This window comes from Aquila chrysaetos, chromosome 9, assembly GCF_900496995.4.
Source record: "Aquila chrysaetos chrysaetos chromosome 9, bAquChr1.4, whole genome shotgun sequence".
Lineage (NCBI taxonomy): Eukaryota > Metazoa > Chordata > Aves > Accipitriformes > Accipitridae > Aquila > Aquila chrysaetos.
This window is the reverse complement of record NC_044012.1, coordinates 30,300,230-30,326,275: the sequence shown is the minus strand read 5'-3', so window position 1 is coordinate 30,326,275 and position 26,046 is coordinate 30,300,230. Positions and strand designations below refer to the sequence as shown.

Here is a 26,046-nt window from a genome sequence, read left to right as displayed (position 1 = left end):
TGAATGGCGGTCCGTCTAGCCAATGGCGGCGCGGCGCTCGCTGCCACGCGTGGTGGCGCGCCCTCTCTCTCTCTTCCGCCCTCCTTCCCCTCAGCCGGCCGGTGTGAGGCGCGGGGCCCGGCAGCCACCCCTCAGCGGCAGTGGGGGAGAGACCCTGCCTGAGGGGGCCGGGCCCACCCTCCGGCCGCCCCCCGCCGGTCCCTTCCCCTCTCCCCTCCCCGGCCCCGGCGGGGACGCGGCAGCCCGGTTCCCCTCAGCCCCTTGCCGGCTCGGCGCCCCGCGGTGACCCCCCGCTGCTCCCCAGCCTGCCTCAGGCCTCTTCCCTCGCAGGCCCAGCTGCGACTCCCTGCCGGGATGGGACTCTCGTCCTGTGCTTTAGATAGCGAGGGTGCAAGCAAAGGTGGGGATGTACTGGCAAAAGGACAGGGAGGGTTGGTGGCTCTACGGCAACAAAACCGAAAATAGCAAGCGCTGATGAGATGAGTGAGGCACAATCCCGCGGATGTGGTTCCTGGTGAGCCTGCGGCCAAGCAGGGCACAGCCGGAGCCTGCTGTCAACAAACGCAACCCTGAAGAGAACCAAGGGTTCTGCAAGAAGAGCAACGCTGAAGAGAACCAAGTGTTCTGCAAGAAAAACGACGCTGAAGAGAACCAACCGTTCTGCAAGAAAAATGACACTGAAGAGAACCAACCGTTCTGCAAGAAAAATGACACTGAAGAGAACCAACCATTCTGCAAGAAAAACAACCGTGTCACCTCGTTTTGTCATGCCGATTTGCTGGGGCCCGTCGCTGCCGTGGAAAACGGCACTGCCAGCAAGACGGTGACAAAAGGAGAGCTTAAGCCCCTGCTAAAAATCACACTTTAATGAGAAGCACAGGACAGTAGCTTGAAACCAGAGATTCTCCCCATTGCGCTAAAAGTAAAGCCGCTTTTGGGGATGCTGGCTTATGTGGTTGTAAAGAGGGTTTTTTTATCTCCGCTGTTCAATGAAAGAGGCTAACAGTTATTAATACGGTACACAGTAAACAGTAAGAAGGTGAGTACCTGTGCAGCAAATACCTCAAGGCACGCGGGGTAATACCACTCTCAATGGCTGCGTGTGTCTGTTCCTCCAGGGAACTTGAAGAGCGGATGAATGATGCTAGATCAGTGCCCACGTTGCACAGTGTTTACCATACATGGCCAAAACCAAAAGCTAGTCTAGCTTCCTTATACGCTTTGGCCAATATTTGCAAATTCATTTGCATGTGGTTAGGTGCTTAAGGGGCCTAATTTTTCAGGGGACTGACACACCCATAACTCCCCTCATAATCCTTCAGAATTTGGAGAAATATGTGTGTTGTGCTGAGCTGAGCTGAGCTGAGAAGCCTCCTCTTCCCTGGTGAAACTGTGACAGGACTGTGAACTACGCCCTGTTAAGTGATAGCTGGGTGTTAAAACATGTGGAAAGCCTTGCAGAGATAGATTTGTCCTGGTTTTGCTGGTGATTACAGCTGATGGAAACATCAGATGCCACAGTAGCTACAAATTAAACAAACCAATGTCATCCAACATCTGTTAAACTTTGACACTAGTTTAACCACTGATTCAATAAGCAGGAAAGTCTCTCTTACATACTGAGCAACACCTTGATTAAAAAATTATACACCCAAAGATTAGAGTTGCAAGCCTGCATCCCTGCCACGCACTGCCCACGGCACCGATTACCGTGAAATTAATACCTTCCTTCTGAAAGCCAGCCCAGCACGCTTACTCTCCACCCTCCTCCCTCAAACAATCTCTTTAAAGCTAAAAAAGAAGAAAACGAAAGCAGTTTGGCAGCCTCGGAGCAGACCCGCAGGTAATCTGTAGTTTAGTGGGTTTAGATTGTGATTCATATTTTCCACATAGGTACGTGACTTGCTGAAGGTCACACAATGAGTCAGTGATAGAGCTGAGTGTCTTGACTGCCAGTCCCACAGCCATTAATTTATTAGGAATCTTGAACCTGTGCATGTGGCTTAAAACTTTATAAAAAACTATTAATACAAGCATATAAAATCATACTTTAATATATACATATGTATAGCTCCTTCTAGCTCAAAACAGTGGGCAATCTTGAAATGATATTTTAATCATGTACCAGGCGATGCTTTACCCTGGATTGAAAAACAACAGCAAAGGCAGCAGTACCCAGCACTACCCAACAGCTTTGAAGAGAAAACAAGGAAGATTTTTGGCATCCATCTAAAAAGAGAGAGATGCACAGAGGACACAAAGTGAAATTTGTCCTGAGAAACCTGATTGAAACCTAATCCTCTCAGTAACTGCCACCTGAATGGTTGGTTCCTGGTACGTTGTCGCTGCAGGGATGGATACACCTGCAGCACAGCTTGCTCGACATGGCCTTGGAACAGTCACTAAGGATGGACTCAAAAGGAAATGATACCTGTTGAATTTACACTAGCACTTCCTTAAACATTTGGGTGGAAATGCTCCAAAGATCACTCAGATCCTGACTTGGATTAATGAGCCATTTAGATCGCAACAGCTCACTGTACAAGGTGGTGAAGAAATGGCATGAAATTTCGGGCTGAAGTCTTCAACAATGGAAGGAATGGCTAAGGTTTTACACATGCTCTTTGGTTCCACTGTAAACAGTTAATCTTTATCACTTCAGCTGAATAAAATCATTCTAACAAATAGTACTTAAATTATAGCCAGAGTGATGTAAGCCTAACAACTTGTCAAACTATATCACAAATTCTAATTTTTGTAAAGGAAAATATCCCATTACCAAATTCTTGCAGCTACAAGGAACCACACAACAAAATTTGTCCTTCTATTTTATCAGTACCAACATGCCTGATTATTAAATCTTGCAGAAAAGATTCAGAATTTGTTCAAAAATACATTTCACTAGTTTTATCCATCCCACATATTTTACCCTCCACTACATCGATGCACAATTGCTGCAGTCTATCTCACAGCCTTTATACGGAAACAGCACCGTGTCTACAGACTCCACCTCTGAAACTTATGTCAGCAGCTAAATTTAGCTTGCTTGCAAATATGCATCAATTCCATCACTGCAATAAATCATGCTGGTTTGTTCCTATGATGATCTTGACATGCCTTACAAGTAATGTATTCGGTATGCCCCACAGCCTTCCTTGTTATTAGTTAGAAAAGGTAAAGAAAGATACAAACACCTGAGGCACCTCTTTCTATGAGAAATTTTGATGGCTTCTTTGGCCTTCACTGATATTATGCAATTTGGCTTGGAGTCTCTGAGCAATCTTAGATGGACGGCAACCGAGTCATTCAGAACCAGTAAAGTCACTTGAGGGATGAATTTGTCTCGAACATTTCAATTTGCTTAAATCCTCACTGCTAAGTATACTCTGAATGAAGGAAAACGGCTTACGGAGGGTTTAGAGAGATCAGCACTTTAAAGTCCTGTTATTTTGCAGCTTAACTTTTAAGTCATGCAAAATATGCCAGACATGACAGTTTGTGTTTCGGAGCTTGGGATTGCAGATATCCAAGTTATACAACTTTTGAAGGACATTTGTGTCCACTATTTATCTATTTATTTCTGGAAGCCTTTTGATTTATTATTATATTTAAATAACTTTACAGGAAGCACTAGGTTCTCCCACCTGAAAGTTGCATATTTCTTCTTCTATGGCTCTGGCAATTTATATACAGAAGGCCAGATTCAGCAGCGTTGAGAAGAGGTGCTCCCATTGGAATCGGTGATGTGATCTTATGTTTCACTTAACATTACTGAAACGTAGTGCTTTTTTTATGCAGGGTAATCTGAACTGATTGCAATGAAAAGAAAAAACACCAGGCCATTTTCCGTGCGTGGGATAGCATTAGATTTACTCTTTCTGCCTTGTTTTCTCAGTGTCCATTGGGCACATATCGAGTGGCAAGGGTAGCTTTATTAAACTGCTTACAAGCCTGATTTTAAGGGACATTTCAATGAATGATCATCAAATGTTGAGCAGCTGCCAAGACAGAATTGCACTAACAGCCACCATGTAACAGCTCTTGATTATGGCTAATCAATTCTGTCTCTTGGACGGGATTACGTGGTCTGCCCAGGGAAGTGTTGCCCTGTGCTGATCTGTACCCCAGATCCAGCAAAGGGTTTGGCTGGAGAGAGAGAGAGGGAGCGGAAAATCCATTCTGTTCAGCCTTATTCAATCCTTGGCCAGAAAGGGGAGCTGTAGAATTATGGAATGAAGATAAGGAGAGCAATATGTTCAATCAGATTTTTAAAATAACAGCCAGGAAGGGAGAAGTGTACGAGAGTGTATCAGAGCATGTGGACAAGGAGGAAAGAGGAGGATGTGAATTAAAGCAGAGGGTTAGGCATCAGCACCCCTTAGATTTATTCCCGGGTCTGCCCCGCCTTTCTGCATGACACTGAACGAGTCCCTGCGCTACTTCCAGACCCGGTAAATTGGGCTGAGATCGCAAGCCCCCTCCCCAAAGGGTAATGAAAATCTGCTGCAGTGAGCGAGCACTTGAGATGACATCGTTTGTGTGCTGCTTGGAATGGATGGAAGATGCCGGAGATTGATAAGTAATAATAAGTGAACATTAGGTCAGGGTGGGCATTAATAATTTATGCTATTGTTATTAATGATTTACAATACCTTGCATAAAGCACATTTATTACTACATATACACACTCTCATGCATGTTATCTGCAGTAATACAGATGTCATACACATCCCTACCAACTCATCTATAGGAAAAGCGTAGAAATACATGCTGCCTGCAGCTTTTACAGCAAAAGGAAATCTCTACATTAATTTCAAGCTAGCCTATTTCCTCCTGTGTTTTCCTTCTCCATCATTGTACAGATCATGAAATACATTTTTCTTTCTTTTTTTTCCCATTTTTGTGATGAAGGGGAGGTGGTCCCAATACCTAACTAAAATGTTGGGACACCAAATAAAAATGAAGCAATTAGTTGCAACAGATGGGGTTTTCTCTGTTGCCATCTCCACTACACCAGACAATGAACTAGGAAGAGCAAGACAAGAAAGCAAAACACAAAAAAAAAAAAAGAAAAAAGAAAGCTGTATTTTATTTACAACATGAATATCCTGGGATTGACACTTCCTATCATTCTGAATAGCAGAAAAAAACCAGCCAGGAACCACGTAAGGAGCAGGGGCTTTGAGCAGTGAGCAGTAACATGAGGCTAGGCGCTGTGACTCCTGCAGTACTCCATGTTACACTTATCACGTATCCTAGTCTTGTCCTCATTATTCAACCAGTTTTGAATCCTTTTGCCATCTTGTTCTGTTTCTCTCCCTGCTGTCTAGGATCAAGTTGGACCAAAGGTGCTGGAAAAATCAGAGGTATGAGAAAGGAATCATGTAATGGTAAATATACACGAGATGTTCGTGTTTGGTCAGGCAGTATGAGGTTTGGGAAGATATGTGTTTAGAAACAGATTTAAAAAAACCCCAATGGACTATGTCACGGATATAGCAAAATGAGAAGCTATTCCTACTCTTCTTTACTGCAACATTTTCACAGTTCAGCACTGAAATAGATTGTCTTGACCCTCCCTCCTCATTTCTCCTGAAGAACAAGTAGGTAAACATCTGTCAGGAGTGATTTAGCTGTAGCCAGTATTGCCTTAGGGATGCAGCAGGATTTCTTGCGGTCCCTTCTCACCCCCTTCCTCTGTAAGACCACCTATTGCATCCACCTGCTCCTACGGTTCCCCGCAAAGGATGCATGCCTCATTGCTGATGAAAACTTCCCTCTGTCTGACCTGGCTGATGAAAACATGCCGTATCAACTGTACCATTTAATCAGACAAATCTGCTCGAGGAGGAGTGGAGAGGCTGCATATATACAGGCACCCTGATAATGCCAGTACTAGCACTGCTTCAGGTACAGAGCCCAAGTCTGTCAGATGGCAGAGAGTTTGCAGTGACAAATATTTCACAACCCTATTTTTTTACATCGTGAGAATGATGGTGTGTCTTCAGATGCTTCCTGAGAGGATAGGATCTGTTTTTCATCACTCTAGGCTTTTTGTTACACTGACACACACACACAAACTCTGTGGCAATATTCGTATTCTGACTTGGTTTTGTGACTTCCGTGAATGAGAGTAGCTGACAGCACAATGTACCAAGCACGGTGGGATAATCACACTTATTTTTTTAAGTAAACATGCTGTTTGATTCAAAGCTAGCATAAATTTCCTGTGCATTTACACATTTATTTTCCCTTATAAGGAAATCCACAATCACAGATTGTCAATAAACAGAAGATGTAAGTTAACCAGCATGGGTCTGATATGCCCTTGTAGGATCCAAACTTTCGAACATTCATTTCTAATCTCTCCCTATTTCTGCATAACTGCTGTTTTACCAGAAAAATTTCAACAAAGTTCATTTATCCATAGTTTTTCAGTGCAAGGGTTTCCAAGTTGATGTCATTCTCCTGAAAGCCTTATTCGGCTAAGTCACAGTGCAGGAGAAAAAGAACCTAAGGAAAATAATGCCTCCTTTCTATGCCATAACTAAAATAAAATTATATCGGCAGACCCAGTGCCTAGAGAGACAGAGGCAAATAATCCCACATGGCAGTGGGAGAAAGTGTCATATGGGCACTTCTGCACTGTATCTATTCGGGGAAAAGCAGTATAGGGGTACCGGATATTATACTTATTTATATACAGAAGAGTCTTAAAAAGCAAATCTCTTTCTCACAAAGCAGTTTCACTGCAAGAAGTACTTTTACCAAGCGGACAGTAGACATGAATCAATGCCCGATTTTTGTCCTGCCTCGTTACGACCATAGATCGCTAGACATGCCCCGAGCGCAACCCACCTGTTGCTCGGCCAGGACAAGGTAGCTATTTTCTGAAAAGCCTCACAACCGCCGTGTTCCCACCTCCCCTCACCCTGCAGCGTGCTCCAGATCCACCCTGGCCCCACAGAACCACGAGGCAGAGCCAGGATCTGCCAGCCTGCCCACGGCAGAGCCATCACACCTCACCTTTTCTGGCAGTGCTGGCCAGTGGCGTCGCTGCCTTCCCCTCTGATGGCTTGGGTTTTTCAAAGGTTTTCTTTGCGTCGGCAACTTTAAGCACTTTCTCATCCTCCTGACTCTTCCTCCCCTTCCGTTCCGGCTCCTCCGAGCCCCCTCCTCCTGCCATCCTGCCTCCAGTTGGCTGCTCCGCGCCTGCAGCTGCCCACTGCTCCTTGGCAGGCTTCGTTGCATCGCTGCGGGGCTCCAGCAGAGCCTCCGTCATTGCCACAGTCTTGCTCATACTCAAAGCCAGGCTCTCTTTGCTGTGTGACCTGACAGGAGGGGCCGGTGGGGTTTTTTTCTGGCTGTATGAATCGAGTATCCCTGCATCTGCTTCACCTCCGAGCTGTTCCCTGCTCTCAAGGAGCTGGCTGCTGCTCTGTCTCAAAAGCTTTCCAGTGTCTCTAGCCACCGAAACATAATTTGCAACCGCAGAGACCATTCTCTCGAGGCTCTTCGCTACCTGCTTGTCTGGCTCGGGCTTCCTGGCCAGATCCTCCTCACCGTTTTGGCTGTTCTGGCAAAGGTCTGGAGTGCCGTCAGGCTGGAGGGCGAAGCTCGCTGTCTGCCTGAAGCTTTCAGCTGCCTTGCTGCTTTCTCTCGGGACATAGGAAACAGATGTTGTTGCCTCCTGTTTGCTTTGCAAAATGTAATCCATGAGCATGGCATTTCGCTCGAAGCTATCTGACCTGATGGGGACACTCGGCTTGTTTCCCTCTGAGGGAGAGTTCAGGGTCAGTTTATTCACTTGCCTGCTCTCTGCACTGCTTTCAGAGTCCGAACGGCTTATCTGTCTCCTCAGGACTCCTTGGAAAGCATTGAGCCTGTTTAGGCTCGGACTTGCCGCCTTCCCATCCCCTGGGTAGCCCTCCTGACTCACAGGTACCTTGTGCTCTGTCCCTTCCCACTCCTCCTCAGGTTCTGCTTCTGCCTCTTCCATCAGGCGCCTGTACTCGCTCTCCTCCAGCCTGTACACCACTGGCTTCACCGTCCTGCCCATGCCTGCTCGCCTGTGCCCAACCTCCGCTTCGTACACCTTCAGAGGGGCTTCTCCCTCCTCCCCTCTCCTGTACCCTTTTGTCACGGGGTGGTCTTCCAAGCAGGGGTCCCCTGCCAGCCCCCGCTGTCCTCTCTGCCCGCTGCTGCTCATCTCTGACTTCTTGGCAGGAGTTTGCGTGTTGCTCCCAGGGTCGGGAAGGTCCCCCCTCTCCAGCCCATGCCCCAGGCCCTCCTGGCCAAGTTGCAGCAGGGTATAATCCTCGCGTGTCCCTGCAGAGGCTCCCCGGGAAGTAGCGCAGTCTCTCCCCTTCGCCTTACTTGTGTCATCCTGTAAATATCCATAGTATTGCCAGGTGGAGGTTTCCATGGCCAGGAGCTCGGTCACCGTAATTCCTGGTCCAAATGCTTTGAAAATGGCCAGCCAAGATTTCTTCCCACCTTGGGTCTCGGCAGACTTTCAGCACCGCCTTCTCCTTCCTCCGCTACTGGGAGAGACGGAGGCAGCTTGGAAGCCTCCGTGCCTGGGTCATGTGAATCGGCGTTTTTTAGCCTCATGGCCAGCAGAGATGAAAATGCATGTTGGTGTGGTGGAGCCCATCCTCTGCGGCAGGGCAGGACGCTCTCTCCTAACACAACAGCTGTCAGAGCTGATGCTACACTGGTCCCTACCCAAATATATCCCACCTGAATAACTGTAAAAGCACCTCCCAGCTTCTAATTTGCTGGTTCGTAGCACTTTACGGGCAGGACTTGCTACCCATCTGCATCTTTCTTCAGGGACTCTCCTCTTTTCCCCAACCTGCTGCAGCAATAACTCCCTACGGTCCCATGCAGCAATCCTCCCTGGCTTCCCTCCGATCTCACTGCTTCCAGAGCAATTTACTGCCAGGTCATCTGCTGCGGCTCGTCTGGGCAGGATCACCTCCGTCAGCTCCTCTGTGGGTTTCACGGAGAGCTTGGAAACCCGCATCCGTGCCCCTGGCACTCTTCCCTGCCTCCCTGCCCTGCGCCCGACGGACACAAAGCGTCTCCCCCAGCGCTCCTTCCTTGGAAGCGGAGCGCAGCCTTGGTCTGCGTCCCAGTGTTTTGGGGAGAGATACCGCCTGCACAGAGCACACAGGGCAGAGACGGATCAGCTGGAACGATCTGTGGGAATATATTATTGCTAAGGGAATGGCTGTGACATAAAAAAGACCACTCGAGATAAACAGAGAAGCCCGACAGCAGCCTCAGAAACAAGTTTCCCTTAGGAGACTCCAAAACATAACTTAACAAAAATCCCTATTAACACTCTGGGCATTTCTCTAAACAATCCTCCAAGCAGAAAGTTCCTCCCTTTGGATAATCCTTCTGCCAAACGGGCTCCTGTAAACTCTCTGGAAGGAGGGGGAGCAGGAGAGCTGGAGGGCTCAAATCCATTTATACACAGCCGGGATGCCTGGCATTGCAGCGAACCGCAGTGGCTGCCATGGCTCCCACCCCAGCAGCTCTTCCCCAGCGCTTTGCCTTTTATGGTGCACGAGGTGCTGGCTGCCCGATCCCGATCCCGGGAATCATCCCAAAGCGGGATGCGGGAAAACACCTAAATGGTCCCTAAAGAGACGCAGGCAGCGGCACAACCTCCGCAGGCACCTCCGCGGTGCCGGGGCTGAGTCAGGTGCTGCTTCCCAGCAGGGGCTGAGTTACCCCAGTGTCAGCCCAAAGAGTTTGCGAAGACCTCCCAGCGACCTGCCCATCGACCCCAGGCTAAAGGCATCCTGCTGACACTCGGCCGGGCCAGAAAATCCTGCTGGGGCCTCATCCAGAGCCCCCAGGGACCCCAGCAGCCCTCTGAGCACAGCCGATGCTCTCACATGGGTTGCGTGGCTGACACCTGGACCACGGTCTCTCGTGATGCCACCACCTTGTCCCCTGCTCCACGAGCCAGCTCAGGAGCGAGTGCTGGCTACCATCAAGGGGAAGGAGCAAGGGATGACGGTTATTCCAGCCCTTATCAGCCCAGGAGCCAGCCAGGCCCCCTCGCAAGGGATAGTTTTTTATCAATGCACATTGCAGAGCTGCTCTGCAGCGAGACAAAACACCATTTGTTACCACTGGAAGTTTTAAATCCCCGCTGAGGCTGCCCAAAACAAACACAACCGCTTCCCAGCAGGACTGGGGCCGGCAGCTGGGCTCCCGAGCCGAGCAAGGAGCAGATGATGTTCCCTGCAGACACTGGCAGTAGGGGGGAACCTCGCAGCACCGATCCGGCCAGGTACTGAAATGCTGCAGCAAGATTTGCTGACAGTTGCGTGAGTGACGAATTTTAAAGCCAAGTCACCTCTCCGTGGGATAAACTCACCAGCCTGAGGCATGCTTGACATTGGCACGATGACCTGATCAATAACTTGGGGTTCTTCCCCTTGAGCCAGCGCCCTTGGTTCCCCATCCCAAAGCCAAATACATTCTAGGTTTCTCACAAACTGTCATGATTTGGAGATATCATCTTGATTTTTTTGGCCTGCCCTGTGTGGGCGTCATAGAGCCCAGGGCTTGTGTGGAAGCTGCACAGCTGGGTTGTTGGACCTGGGTTTGCCCTACCCTGCTCTACAGTGTTTTGCACCACTTTCCTGCGAGCTGCTTATTAAACACTCAGGAAAGTCTGACATGGGAGCAACGTGGTTTCTGCTGCTGAACCGTCTGCATAAAAGGAAATGGCAGCTGCTGCAGCGTCGCCACTGCAGCGTTGCTGCTGCTGCCCCCGTCCTTCAAACCAGAGAGGAAGAGACTTTTAGGGAATATGCAACGCCCAGGGCGAGGGCCGAAGCTGGAGCAAACCTGACCACCTCATCAGCTGCTCCCCAGCTGAGCAGCTCCGCTGGCTGAAGCAGCAGAGCTGCTGCTATCAATACAAAATGCACGTGTGTGTATGTGCGCACACAGAGAGGACCTGCCACTGCACGTATTCCAAACAGCAGCACATTTGCAATGGCTGGATGGACAGGGAGCCTCGCTGGCAGCGCAGCTTGGCCTGCGCCTGCTGCAGCCCTGCATCCCCTGCCCCTCCATCCATCGCAGGAACCAGCTCGTCTCATGTAGGCAGTGCCCACTCTCAGCTTCTGCTTAGAAAAATATTTACATTTCTACCCCTTTAGAGACAGCGTGGCTGTTCAGCCACAACCCAGTGTAAAGTGACACAGAGGCATCACCCTGGGGCTGCAGGCGGCTGAGACCCACTGCCAGAGCAGCAGCTTCTCCTCTTTGCTGCAGCAGGCTGCTGGTGTTGAAGTGCAGCAGTGGCCCTTTGCATCCCTCCTGTTGCTTCTCTGTGCGCATCGCTTTGTTCACTAAAACCAGCCTCACTCACCTGCCAAACCTGATCTTTTCCCCCAATAACATCATTATAATATCTGCTCACCACCCCTGCGGTCACCCAACCCCAACACGAAACAGAGAAACGCTGGTAGGGAACCATCCTCCTCCCATCAAGGGCAAAGAATGGAGTCAGAGGGTCCTCAAGGAGATCTGCTCCTTTCCAATTACTGCTCGGTACCACTTGCAGGCTCCTCCACTGGGCAGGTGAGGCAACGGATCTGGTCAGATCTCACATCTTCCCGCCGCCCTGGGTCCCAACCAGGAGGGCACCCAGTGCCAGGCTGCCCCTGCCATGATCTACCCGCAGAGGCTTCATGCTCAGGCATCTCCTTTCACCAGTGAGGCTATAAATAAACCCTCTGACGGTCGTCGGAGAGAACTTGTCTTGCTCCAGATGTTGCCTGTCTTTGCCATAGCAACATCACAACAGGATGTAACATTCAGCCATAACAAGAACCGCTCCGTAAAGAACCAACTTTCAATCATAACAAGAACAAGAAGACACACAAACTCACCGGCAGTCACAGGGCACCCTCTGGCCATTCCACAGTCCTGTCTCATGGTGCCTCTCTAACGTATAAGCTCTTACATGCAGGTCTTGAGATGCAAACCTACACACAGCTACGGTGGGGAGATCTCCATCTTTGGGAAGCCGCAGGGAGTGGGGCGCGTTGTCCTGTGAACCAGCCAAGGGACGTGTGAATTAAATGAGCTAACAGCAAACATCTGACCCCAAAATGGCATTGGCTAAGGGACAGACTCTGTCCCAAGGACCTCAAAAGCATGATGCAGCAGAAAGCTGTTGTCTCCCCAAACCGGAGGTCTGGTGTGTGGGAGCCTCTGGGGCTCCCAGCTCAGCACAGAGCTTCCAGCTCTGCTGTGGCTCAGCGCTGGAGAGAGCTAACCCCCAGGATGTAAAAGTCATACACACACACACACACACGCACACTCGCTCCCGTTGTTTTCCTTCGTGTGTCATCATATAAGCATGTCTGGGCAACCCTCGGAAAGCCTTGACACCCAGCCAAGCTCTCTGTGCCGGGGCGACTCAGCCCGGGGGTCTCTGTCCTCAACCAGGGGAGTGTCAGATGCCAGTTCCAGCTCCTGATGCTGCAGCTCCCACAGCAGGTACCTGCTCATGCAGCAGCAGACCAGCTCAGCACCCTGCTCCCGCATCTGGGAGAAGAGCTGCATTTCCACCAGAGTTGCTCCGAGGTGTAAGGAGAAGACCAAAACCCTCACAAACCCATCCCAGGGAGCCCAGGGCTCTGCTCTCCGTCATTTGCAGATTATTTTCCCAGCTGGTGAACTGCTGTCCGTGCGCAAGACCCTGTGAGTGCTGCCCAGAAATGTGTCGGTGGCACGAAGCAGCATCAGCCAGCACGTGCCACATGTCACCCCAGTGTGAGACTCAGCTGCAGGGTGAAAGGAAGATGTTCCACAGCTCCTTGCTCTCACACAGCGTATTGCTGCACCCTTACCACACCGGAATCAAACCCAGCCTCTGCTAAGGCCACAGTAGGACTTAAGTCACTTAATTCACCCTGATGAGTTTGTGGCCCGAGCTCCATGCGCATGAGGAGTTGGCAAATGAGCATCGTGAAGTTAGCCGCAAGTGCCGGTTCCTGCCCAGGTCCGGCCGGCTGGATCCAGTGGGAGCATCGCAGCCCCTTGGGGCAGCCGGGCTGAGCACCGGGGCAGGGAGGGCAGGCAGTACATCATGCTTTGCTGCACTCAACTGATAGGTGACAGACAGCTGCCAACTCCAAGCCGAATCAACCCCCAAATCCCCTAAAAAGCAAGTATTTCTGGTGGGGGTTAATGACTCTTTAAGGCAATTAGCAAGTGTGCCAAAGCTGGAGAGCATCCCCAGCCTCTGCTTTGCTACCCTGCCAAGGTAAACACTGACATGTTCCTCCCTGAAGCAGCTTTGAGAGTGAGAACAATCCCAGGCATAACAAGACTCCTCGCAGGCACACAAGACAGATGCTCGCCGTTTGCCTTTAAAGGCAAAATTTTGTGAATGCCCAGGAAGGGCTGGTCCCACCGTGGGTGGATCGTGGGGCAGCAGCAAGATGGGCTCAGGGCAGAAGAGCCACGTCCCAGGATTTAGCTCCTCAGCTTTCACTCAGGGGATTTGCTCTTTGGAGAAGACTGTAGCACAGGTCTGTGGGAATTAAAAAGCCCACGTCGCTGTAGTAGCACCAAGCCCCTCTCCAAATAAGTACTTTTCCGTGCCCCATGCAGGGAGGGCTCAGCACGGTGCAGGCATTGCTTTCACACGCACGACCGCTCCACTGCCAACATCCGCTCGGTGCCGGGGAACGCTCGCCAAAAGGTGAGCGGCTTCTCCTTAAACCCAGCCTGGGGTCTCCAAAAAGAGGCTAGGTGGAGAATTACAGATTTCAGTTCTACTCCTACCTCCAGGAATTAAGCATATTTCTCTTTCTTTCCCTTTTCCCCTTAAAAAACCTGCAAGTGAGCCCGTGCCACAGCTCACGTGTGTTTCTGCAGTGCTCACCCTCCTGGCAGGGCAGCTGAAATGCGTCCAGTGCTGCAAGGACACAAGTGAGAGGAACAAAGGCATCTCCTGGTCTGGCTTTTAGGGGTGGCAGAAAACAGCCAGGACCCAAAAACCAGGGAAGCGCAGCCAGGACAGACGGGAAGAGATAACATGGGGCAGGGGGCTGTGGGAGCCAGGCAGTGGCTGCTGCTCCGATGATACGCGCCCTTCGCCTCCTTTTCTTTCTGCCCCTTCCCGCCCCAGTGGGGCCTGCTCCCCATGGCCGGGCTGATCCTTGCCCACTTCCAAAAATGCTGCAAAGCGCATTTGTAAAAGGAAAACAAAAAAAGTTTATTTTTCTCACAAGAAGCACATAAAATATACAGTACATTTTTACAAACAAAAGTAAAAAAAAGTGCATTATGCATCCCCTACCGCGAACGTACAGTACAAAAGATACCGCATATTTAAATATAAAACCAGAATTAAGAAATACCATGAAATAAAAGGAACATTGTTATCATAAGAGTACAGCAATGCACTGGAACAGCTACACGTTACTCACTCACCCCTCCTCTCCGGGTCTGTGGTCACAGTCTGGGAGCCGGTTCCCCAGCAAAGAGCTGGCGATGCCAGCAAGGGGGACGGCGGGACACGACCGAACCAAACACCACCTTCACGGAAAGGACAACCAGGACGACGGCTATTGCTATCGCGCAGACCGACAAAGCCTGGACTGGAAATAAGGTGCCAGTTTTGTGCATTTTGGGTTTTCTGGCAGAACGGGACTGGGTTTGGATTCACACCCGGCAATCCGCTGAGCAAAGCGCAGCCAGCTGTTGATGAGATGTCTCCCCAGACACCCCCTGTCCGCGTTTCTGCAGCAATGCATAGATAAATGGGGGCACCGGGAGCTGCAGCCGGCACGGTGGCGTCTCAGCGCAGCCCTTTTGGTTTTGCCATAAACAGAGCAGAAGGGAAGTGGTTAGCAGTGCTGAGCTCAGTGGGGCCGGGAGGTCGATATGTAGAAGTAGTAACGGTCTCACTGCCATCGGAAACACCAAAAGCACAAAAAAAAAAAAAAAAAAAAAAAGAACAGCAAACAGCAGAGTTTAACAGCTCAGCATAAATACACAGTATTTGTAAACTATTATTAAGGCACTCAATTGTAAAAGAACAATTACAATAAGGGGGAGAGGACAAACACATCTACCTTCTCATGCAACAAATCTAATGAAGTCTGCAAGCATCATAGGTTTGGCTACAAAACCCTTCGAAATGGCACACTAGTGCTTCTAGCGCACGTTGGCTTCGAGACCGACTCCCACTAAACCATGCCTCTATCCCGGCAGCGTCGCAATGACGCAGCGATGGAGCCTGATGAGTGAAGCGGTGGGGTTGGTCCAGCGAGAGCCAAGTCCAAGCGACATGCAAGGGGAAGGCGGTCAGTGCTGAGCTACACCCCGGGAAAGCAGTGGTTTGTACACAGCAGAACTTGGCAGGCACTCAAGAAAACAGGAAGGAAATATATATGTTCGCTTGCATCAGTTAACGGAATTTTTCTGAATTTATTCAAATCCGACGCCCCCACTTCTTCCCTTGGCTGGGCAGCAATGGGAAGCGTCTGCAGCGCTGAGAAAGGTGCCGGTGTAACATACAGTGGAGAAAGATAATCGTGCAAAAGGCCCTTGCAAGGCGAGGCTGACGATCAAACCGTGCTGGCATCAAACCTGAGCGCAGGGCTGTGAGGGCAGAGGCTTGCCGGGCAGGAGGCACAAAGGACCTCCCAGGCAGCTGCCCCAAGCCCTGCAGGCATCAAACAGCCCCAGGGCCTCCTGTGTGCCCCCGTCACCTGCCCCCTTTCATAAATCAGAATCTGGGTGTAAACAAGGATAGTAAAGGTGATACAAATATAGGAAATTTATTGCAGTAGATGTGGACATGCACATGCACCCATGGTATGCTGACATCTGGTAGAGTATTTCAGTCCTACTCGGAACACGACCCAGCATTTTCTCAGCCCTAAAAAACAAAGACTTGTGCACGTTTTCCAGGGTCCCCTCACACAGCAGCTTTTGCTTCAAACCAGCTTTCACGGGTGAAACAGGAAGCGTGCCTTAAGCTAAAAATGTACGTCAAATTTAAGACTCTTCAAGGAGGGACATTTATTTACTGATTGCCAGTCCCTACAATTCCTCACACCTAATATAAAAATGTGGGGTCTTATGCTTAAGGAAAAGGGCATTTAGGACAGCAAAACACGTGGCTCCCTTTCTCAAGACAGTGGATTTTTGATTAATACAGACTCTGAGAATGATTGCTTGAGCCCTGCTCTCTCTCCCACCTCAAGGAGGGGATTTTTAAGAATGGCTTTCAATGGAGATCTTAAAATGTGGGTGAGCTCACACTGACAGCCTGGTTCCTAAATGAGCAAATCCATCCCTTTGTCATCACTGTCCCCCGAGGTCTGTTCTGACCCCCAAACCTGCTTCAATATAGTACCCCAAAGGCACAATCAGCCAGCACGGTTTCAGATGGGACTCGGAGAGCACCAAGGTTTGGAGCATGTCCCCTCCATGCTTCTCAAGCTCTTCCCTCCTGACTTGGCCAGGTCTTGCACAGAGCAGTTCTTGACCTGGCTGGCTGCCCAAAATATTCTGAGAAAACGTGCATTTCATATAGCATCAATGAACTGCTGCATTTCAAGCATTTCCCACAGCAGAACAGCAAGAGGAGGAGTGCACGGTAACACTGGTTTGAGACCGGTGCCTGAGAGCCAGCCTCTGGTGCAGGAAGGGACATGCTTCCTCGGCTATGATTACTGCAGAGTGTGCAGCACCATGGGGACCTCACCAAGGGAGAGCACGGGCAGCCCCCGGCTTCCTCCCTGCAAGTCACGCCAGCTTTCCTCCGAAAGGAGATCTCACCCACACCTTCAATATCCCTCTCTCTTTGGGGTGAGCCTGTATTTCTGTTTGACAGCTCACCCCAAAGGATGCACACACCCCCCTGAGAGCAGGATTTATGCTTCCATCGCTCCATTGCAGGAGGCTGGTGCAGCCCTGCAAGAGCTGGGACACGTACACCCTGGCTCCCTGCTCTGGGGCCACCCAGCCTGCTGACACCCAGCATAAATAAACCCCTGGACTTTGCCAACAGCTTCCCAGGCTGCTGGCAAACCAAGGACGCAGGAACCATTCTACCAAAACTAACAGCAATAATCAGAAAAGACACACGTTCACCTATTGCCTACTGGGATTTCAAATGCGTGGGGACACCAGGAGAGCCGTGCCTCCTTGGCCGTCTTGCTGGCATGGCGTGTCACCAACAGCCTGATGAAGAAGAGTCCCCAACGCAGGATCCACGACACCAACACAGCATCACACAAAGCTTCACTAGGGTCCACGGTCACTTACTGGCCAGGCTCATCATTAGTACTGGGACATTACAAACCACAACGACAGCAAAAACACCCAAAGAACGCGATGCCTCTCCGCATGAGCGTAAGCCTGCGACAGCGACACAGTCTGGGCGTCACTCCGGCACCAACATGAGACTATGACAATTCACCCGGTTACGCAGCGAAGACGGACTAACGCCAGGAGGTCACACAGTCAACACGAACACAGCTCGATACTCCTTTACTTCACAGCTAGGTCACTCAGTGCGGTAAAGCCTCTGTCTCCATTCTCCTCCAGGCCTTTGCAGTTAACATTAAGGGAATACCTTCAAACAACGGTTAAGTATTGTGGGGAAAGCCTTTTTTTAAAAAAACCCAAGCAAACAACAAACCAAGACGAAAAGTCAGCAAGAACAGAGGTAGTGTTCATGTCACCATTTTAAGGATTTTTCCACAAGTGCCCTGTTTTAACTAGAGACTTGTGTTTATTCTGTAAAAAAAAGTCATGACTAATTATTTTGTTGAGTCATTGAAACAGAGTATTTCAGCATTTTATATATAGATAGATAGATAAATAGATACAAATATCTATCTATATATACACACACACACAAAACCACATTATTACACTTGGCAAACAGTACTAGAAATAGCATCCTGCAGGACAACAGGCAATTCACACACAAAGTCCTCTTCTAAGCCATGCAATACATTTTATTTTCCCTTGTGCCATTCATCATGACCCATTATGCTTTTTTTTCTCCCCACTTAGAGTACAAGAAGGGGAAGAAGAGGTGGCATCAGATGAACTACTGCAAGTCAGATGATAAAACTGCACCGGTGCAATGAATAAATGCCGTAAAAACCCCCAAATCCACCTCCCTACTCCCCCCACAGAAGGCATCAACTTTTGCCCATCCAAAGCGTGTTCTTCAAGTTTCCAACTGCTGGCTTTGCTGCCAGTTTGGAGGTGACATCTGCACTCCTCAGCGTGGATTGTGGCTCACAGAGCACGGAAGACTCGCTTGAAACGGCCTCTTTTGAGTCTGTTATGGTTGATACATCCATGTCAGTTGATAAGTCCTCAGAGGACAAGTTAAGACATCCTAGCTTGGCGAGAGAATTGGACCTTTTCAGAGGAGAAGACACAGTCAAGCCAGCCAGCCGCAACCTGGTCTCGATTTCCTGAGTTCGCTGCTTCACCAGGCCGGGCTTGCCCCGCACGCTGTGGATACTGTCGCTGCTGGAGCTACGCGTCAGGTTGGAGCTCCGGGAGGAGGAGGGAGTGTAGCAGATGGTCTTCAGGAAGTCCTTGGTGAAACTGCTCGTGTGCTCCAACCGACACATCACAGGCGTGGAAGTTTTCTGAGAGATCCCCTCCAAGATGCGTTTCACCTCTAACTTTTCCACATCGTTTTCTGCATCTTCGGGTATCAACGGTGCTGGTCCCAGAAGAGGTACGAGGCTGTGATGTGAAATCAAATCCTCACTTTCCTCCACAATGCCAGAGCCGACTCTGCTCAGGGAGCTCTCTCTGAGCAGCGACGAGGCATCCGAGGGCAGGCTTTTCAACCGCTCCAGCTCTTTGGTATGCTTCCTAACCAAGCCTGCTTTCTGCAACTGAATAAGAGACTCCTGATGCTGCATCAAGTAACTGTTTGCACTTGGCTTTTCCAAGTCTTTGCTGAACAACAAGTACTTCAGATCCTTGGTAGGTTTGCTGTCTTTTCTGGCTAGAGACTCTTCTTTTACCACTTCTGTGTTAAGGAGGCTCTTGTCACAGTGCGAGTTTCTCCTGGGCAGCAGAGTTTTGACCGGGGTTTTTGGTATATCTTTTCCTTTCTCCAAAATGCTGCAGTGTTGATCAAGTGATTTGCAAGTGCTGGCGTCCAAAGTACCAGTTCCTGCTGACAGAGGAAGCGGAGCCTCGTTATTTTTAGTTCTGATTGCTTCCTCTGAGTGTGCCTTGCTGGGCAGGTGGTCCACCAAGTTGGAATTGATGTGGGAGAGAAGGGCTGGTTGCGTGCAGATGGTGGTGCTGCGACGCGCAGTGCCGGGGTTCAACTTTTCGCACTGCTCCCCAAAGGGGTCAGGGGACAAACTGGCCGAGGAATACATGCAGTCAGCGCAAGACTGATAGGAAGGCTTGACCTTACTGAGGATCCCAAATACAGCATCATGCTGCAAAAAAGAAAACAGGTACAGATAAATGTGCACAGAACAGGACATCAGCAATCAGCAGAGCGAGAGGCACAGACTGCAGGATGTATTTACAGCCAAGCAGATTTGAAACAAAACCCATTTCCACTTCTCTTAAGGCCCTGCAGCAGGTACAAAAGCCATGTACTTTCTCAGCAGACAGTATCGTCAATGGAAGAATGAATACCTACCGTTTCAAGCGATGGTCATGCAAGCAAGTTGCCCAAAGCAGTTTACAGGGCACTCACATGTGTGTGCTCTCTCTCTGGCATCTAAATCCATAGCTTGGGCAAGCAAAGACATGTTCAGAAGCACTTCGAAAAGGAAGAAGCTCATCATGGAATGAAAGGCTTTATCCAAGTCAAATGAAACTGTGCTATGAAGATGAGAAGAGCAGTTTCACTTGCAGTAGAGTCAGCCATGCTAATCACCTACATTTCAACTCCATACGCACCTCAAAATCCTCTGGGCAACTCCTTTTGCTGTTGTTGTTATTCAAGTTCTCTCTATTAAGCCTGCTCTCCTCCTTGTGCATGGACAAACGCCGCTTCCACTTCTCCATCGGATTTTCATCCCTGACACTGTCCTCCCCTCGGTCCCCAGGGCCCAGCACTATCCTTCCCTTCCGGGGGCTGAAGTCCAGTTTCTTCTTCACCTCCTTCTCGCAGAAACTGCTCAGCTCTGCCAGCGGCTCTGCTGGCTCCAGGGCTTTCGCTGTCTCCAGCAGCCTTCCCTCTGAAGGTGCAGATGGAGGCTGTCCCACCAGCGAGGCAGTGCGCTCTGCAAGCGCATCACGCTCCAGCTCCTCCACGTGGAAAAAGCCCTCCCTGCCACTGGGAATCTTGTTCTCCAGCAGCGTGTCCGAGAGGCGACGGAAGCAGTAATTAAAGCCCACGGACACTTCTGTGCTGCCGCGGTTGTCCAGGTATGCCGACTGCGAAGGCGTGTCCAGGTCAGCCAGGCGGTTTTCTAGGTCGATGTCTAAGCTCTCAAGTAAAAAATCACCTGACCCAGTGGTACCGTCTGTGGTCTGGGGTAGGTTGCTCTGTGCCTGCTGCTTCCACAGCTTGTTGTGGCGCTGCTTGCTGGGGGAATGGAAAAAGACACAAGTGACTACCGTTGAACTGTAGGATGCTCAGTTCCAGGAATGTCCCTCCCTCTCCACAACCCAGAACCTAAACACTGACCGCTGGGTCCAGCCCTGCGGTCCCACTTGGACAAAACCATCTTTAGCATCAGGATTTTGTCCCTCGCGCCTGCCCATGCCAGAGTCTCTTTGGCCCAGCAGACTCACAGCAGTGCCCTGCGCTGCACCCATGATGGCAACAGCCCTTGGGAGGAGTCCCTCAGGGCAGAGGGGCACAGAGGCTCCCCATCAGAGCAAAACACTCTGAACCAACATCTCTGCACATCTCATGGCACAGTTCCTGCTGAACCAGAGTGAAAAATTTTCCTCCTCTTCCCCCAGTAGAGCCCAGGCCAAGCAGAGCATGCAGAAACCCTTATTAGATACTACAGCACTTGCAACGACAAAGACTTGTGATTGGCATGGTCACCCAGAACTGCAAATGATTTGCCTCCAACCCTGCCTGAGCTCAGTTCTGCCTCATAAAACAAGAACAATGTTTTGCTGAACAGTACTGGCTGCTGAGAAATACGAACATGCTTCCCAAATGCAGAGAACCCTCACTGAATTAAACCAGAGCAGATCTCCCTAGAAGACAGCTAATTTTCATCCAGGGAGGTCTGGCATAGAAAAGGTTTAGAAAAAAACACAATCAGCCCAGGCTTCTGCATCTGCCCTTCTAAAGAGGACCCTTCAGACTACAGCACCACGCTGCCAGCATCTTTGAGCATGACATGCATGTGTGCAAGACATTGGCAGAAGAACCTATTGCCTGAACAGAACTCCATGGAGATTAATATTTTGTGATACAAAAACACGAGCAGTTGCCTACAATTAGCTCCTTTACTTCCTGCAAGTCACCTTTCCCTTCATCCTGTCGCCTTACCTCGCATCTAAAATGCCTTCATATTCCAAAAGCTGTCTCATGAAGCCTGCATTTGGTCTTGCAATGCTGCGTTTTTGCTTCACATAATTATAGGCCTTTTCCAGTGACCAGCCAAATTCCTTCATTGCATAAGCTATAACAGTAGATGCTGACCGGCTCACACCCATTTTGCAGTGCACCAGGCACTTGGAGTGATTCTTCCTGCAGAAGGACAAACAGGAAAATACATTTCATCTTTCTGGTTATGGTATCTGTTGTTACCGTTTTACATGGTGAAAGGGACAGCACTTTGTCCCCCTGAGCACCCTAACACCATGGCTCAGCAGGTGAGAAATGTTTCGGATTAAGGGGGCCATGAGAAGAATCTCTCTCCAGAAAAGCTGGGAGTTAGAGAAAGGCAGCCTCAATCATGCTGCCGTTTCAGAGACCACCATGAAGCCTCCTGCCTGCCTGCCCAAGTCTTTGGATACAGCGATAAGCAGGAACAACCCGAGTGTAAAAGCCCAGCAGAGTTTGATGGGCTCTGTCACCATCTCTTGTCTGCAGAGACAGCTGGGGCTAGTCCAACACAGACATGTTGGACTATTTCCAGAACTTCTTGAGAAGAGGAAATGTCCTCGTTTCCTTTTGGAAGCAAAACAAAATAGTAAAAAATATCACAGGCTAGGAACAGGTTAATGCCAGTACAGGAAGAGACAAGGTATGGGGAACTTCCAGGGATGCAGAAAACTCCTGGCAAAAGCAGTAAAGCAAAAGCCCTGTTGCCTCCTTCAGTGGTGGTGCAGTTTCAGGGAGGGCCCAGCTCCACGCTGGATGAAACCCACAGGGCACAGTGTCAGACCCCATGGCATGGATGTGCTCTCGCACTAAGTCACATCTCCCAGCCCACTTACTTGGCCTTGTTTATAAAGTGGTATGCCTCATTCCAGTGAGCCAGGAGGTCTGTTGTCTCCTCGTCATACACTCTGATATTGTGATATGCGAACAAACCGGGGAAAAAATTATCAATTTCCCTGGTCACATTCAAAATGTAGTCGATGCTGTGGAGAACAAAAAGAAAAATGAAGCTGAACTGCCATGGTCATGAAAGGGAACTGACATACATTGTGAAGTCCGTGAAATCTGACACAACACGAGCTGTAAGATTTTATCTAGAGCCCTAATCCCGAACCCCTGGGACATCCGGTGACACAGGTCATGCATGTGATGTGCAGGGCCTGTCCGTTCACCCATCTCTCGCCACCGGCGTATCCCATTCAAAGCATCAAAAGACCTTGAGGTCTCGTGAGCACACGAGGAAGAAGTTTATTTTCTCCTGTCTGCCAAGCCTTTGTAACCCAATCAGAAACTCCTCGCTGTGTGCCACGCACAGCTTCTAGGGTGCAAAAGAAGAAAAGTGCATCAACTGCAAGTGATTCGTTTGGGCAAGAGGTGGGAACAGACCCCAGGAATCACAATTTTCAACTGCAGGCTTTAGCTGCAAAGCTGTCCTTTTCTCTTCTTTCTGACCAAAAATACGGAACAAGAGTCATATGGTATCTCTCAATTCCTGCCAAAGATTACAGCAGGGATTACAATGTACCTGGAGAGAACAAATATCCATATTGATTTATTACCTCCTATCATTCAGACAAATCGAGAACACAGGATATTTGTTTCAGAATTTGTCCAGCTTTGACCTTTAGACATTGCACGTTAAGATGCCTTCCCCGTAGATCTGAAGTATTAATGCACTGGTTGATTTACTTGTTCAAAGATGTTCAGACATCTGTTCTCAAGGACTCCAAATTAAACATTTTTAGTCATGCTGTTGAGCAATATTTTTCAGTTTCTCACATCAAGGTTGGTGTACGCCTTGGGCAAGCAGCAAATATTTATATGCAAAATTCTCACTCGTCCAAAAAGCGTGAAAGTAAATCAAGCCAAGAAGCGGTGCGGTGATGAGAGCGTGGTGAAAGACAGCCCTGCAGCTGCCTGTCTGGGCAGGTGAGATGGAGATTGCTCATCCACAGGAAGTTCTGCTCCATTTAGATAGAGTTTTTTCCTAAGCTTAGCACCGTAATATTTGCTCTTCTGCAGCCTGCAGGAATTCACACATGACACAACAATATGTATGGCCGTTGCATGCTCAGCTGCTACACATTGTGAGGGTTTCTGAGATCTTGATGTACTTCACAAACAAAAAGCTTTGTTATTTTCACTCTACATGTTATTGACAGAAATGAGGTAGGAAAGATTTCTCGACCAAGGTCTTAATGGTAAGTTACCTATATCACTAGGAATGGGCCCAAACTCATCTTTACAGTCTACAAACGTCATATGTCATTGCAAGAGATCTGAATGTAAATTAAAGGCAAACAACTGGAGGTTTCAGAGTCTAAGGCTGGTGCTTGAAAGTTGCTGTACTCACCCCGAGCCCTGCAGCTCCTCGAGATTGGAGGCATTCCACTCGGACCCCTGCAACAGCCACAAAACACACATTTCAAAGGAGCCCAAGAGCCTCTCTTTTTCTTAAGTTCGGCAATACCCCAGCCTCGGCGATCTTCCTTAGCTGCTGACTAAAGTATTGGTAATAGCCTCTGAAACAGGAATATGGCACCAGGGCAACCAGCGCTGCAGCTCAGCACACAGATGTCCTGTCCTGAACAGGCAGAGACATCCTCATCTAAGGAGATAGTTCTAGGCCAGCGTGTGACTGAGCACATCCCAAATCACTGGCCCTGGCCACTCTGACTTTTTAAACAGAGATAAGTTGTGCAGGGAAAGAAAATGATTACGCGTAGCATGACTGGGATCACAGGTACATGAAAAGTGAGGCAAATCCTGAAAGCTATGGGGGTGGTTACACCTTGTATGCCCCCCATATCTGCAAAACAGAAACCTAAAAACGGTTTAAAAAGCAGGTTTTGCCCTCAAACATGAGCACTTCCTCTGACTCTGTCCAGAACAAAAAACCCCAAAAACCAAACCAAAACAAAAACACCCAAGCATAATGGGCACAAATGTGTTCATCTCAAGCAAGTCTTTGTTCCGCCTGGTTTTGCTTGGAGTACCATCTAGTGGCAAAAGCTTAGACAAAACACACACCGTTCTTTGCTTCTGCACCAAGTGCATATCACCTTCAGCCTTATTCTTTCAATAGCTCTGGCCATGCCTACAGAAAGAACTTCATAGGCTTAGTGGAGAAAAAACGATACAGTGACCCTAATCAGAGTCAAAGAGCAAATGGCTGTCACATCGGGGCAGCATCCACAGCTAGACCTTTGTTTGTCATAAAACAAACTCTCCATTGCTAGAAATAGAAAATGAACATGCATAGACAGAAGTTGAGCTATGCCATGGTATGTCCTGAAACAGGATCAACCTGCCAGGAGAGAACCCTGTCAAGTCCCCGAAACAAGAACACAGCTAGAAAAAAAGGCTTCTCTACTGCAGGCTTTTACAAGTAATATGGGTCCTGGAGTAAAGTCTGCACAAAGGGTGGGATAGCAGGCTGTACCTCTTGGCTCATGCTGCACAAGTCAGCCTTGACACCAAATCCAGCTTCCTCTAAGCCCAGTGACTTGTCAGATCACTCCCACTGAGCCTCCTGCTATTCAGGAGCTCCTAACACAGCAGCTTACCAGATATAAATGATCAAAAATCAGAGACGGCTTGTCCATCTGACCCAGGATAAGCAGCATTTCATTGTCTATAAATTCCTTGAATTCCTTCAAGTTGCAATTCATGTGTTTCTCCAGCTCATTTCGTATCTGCAGAGCAGAAAACAAAGGATACCACCTAGAATCATGTCTGTTCAATAGAAACATTTGTTGGTACTCCTTTGTAAAACACTTTTTCTGTACTTCATTAAAAACAGCAAGAGGGATTCGACTTTTTGGAGACAAGGTATCTCACTACATGGCATCTCTCCAAGTATCCTAGGCCCTCAAATTTAAGATCTGTGAATAAAGCTTCAGATAACACCCGAGTTAAAAAAAATGTATTTTGGGTACCTGCTTATTAAAAATAATTGGAGAGATAAAAAACAAGACCTTGGAGAGCAGCTAACAAAAAAAATGTGAAACCCATTAGAAGCAAGGAGTGAATAATGGCAGCAACATTGGTGAAGAGAGAGATTTCCAGTACTCTCCCATTTTAAAACACCAGGGCACAGACCTACAGTCATCTCACTGCACGTCAGCTTCAGGAAGGTGCAATGCAAAGCAGCACAACTTTGTTTAACCCAACATGGAAAATGGTTACAGCAAAATCAAAGCATCTTGACTGCACCAAGGGTTAAGAACACGTACACAGACAGACCAGTTCTCAGCTTACGGCTACAACTTGTAACGCTGCTGTTACACAGGAACGTATCCGAACACTTCAGTGCTAAGCTTTAGGAAGGAAAGCCCTGCATGTTAATAGCCTCCCTTGAAAAACAAACGAAAACCCAACCCAAAAAGAACTATTTCCATTTGCTCTGAGTACGTCTGTGCTGCAGCTGGATGTATTTACACCAGCCTGGGATGGATCCAAAC

General features: G+C 49.0%; 2 protein-coding genes across 13 annotated transcripts in view; both read right to left on the bottom strand.

Annotated features, from left to right (window-relative positions):
• Positions 1–7,045, bottom strand: part of CORO1C (coronin 1C) — a 54,614-nt gene extending 47,569 nt beyond the window's left edge. Inside the window, exon 1 of one of the 2 annotated variants that reach the window (XM_030024730.2) lies at positions 7,027–7,045. The gene's annotated coding sequence lies outside the window, so the exon portion shown is untranslated. Of the gene's footprint in view, positions 1–1,047; positions 1,070–7,026 lie in introns of those variants that run through there. The other variant, XM_041125821.1, reaches the window with a different exon arrangement.
• A 7,200-nt stretch (positions 7,046–14,245) lies between these two features.
• The window catches only part of SSH1 (slingshot protein phosphatase 1), a 41,563-nt gene continuing 29,762 nt past the window's right edge, over positions 14,246–26,046 (bottom strand). For 10 of the 11 annotated variants that reach the window (XM_030025431.2, XM_041125944.1, XM_041125941.1 and 7 more), the window contains 6 exons: positions 25,150–25,278; positions 23,937–23,983; positions 22,420–22,566; positions 21,527–21,727; positions 19,969–20,599; positions 14,246–19,496 (listed from right to left, as the gene is read on the bottom strand). In XM_030025431.2, coding sequence (XP_029881291.1) covers positions 18,219–19,496; positions 19,969–20,599; positions 21,527–21,727; positions 22,420–22,566; positions 23,937–23,983; positions 25,150–25,278 — 2,433 coding nt within the window. In that variant the 3' untranslated portion in view covers positions 14,246–18,218. The remainder of the gene's footprint in view (positions 19,497–19,968; positions 20,600–21,526; positions 21,728–22,419; positions 22,567–23,936; positions 23,984–25,149; positions 25,279–26,046) is intronic. The other variant, XM_041125943.1, reaches the window with a different exon arrangement.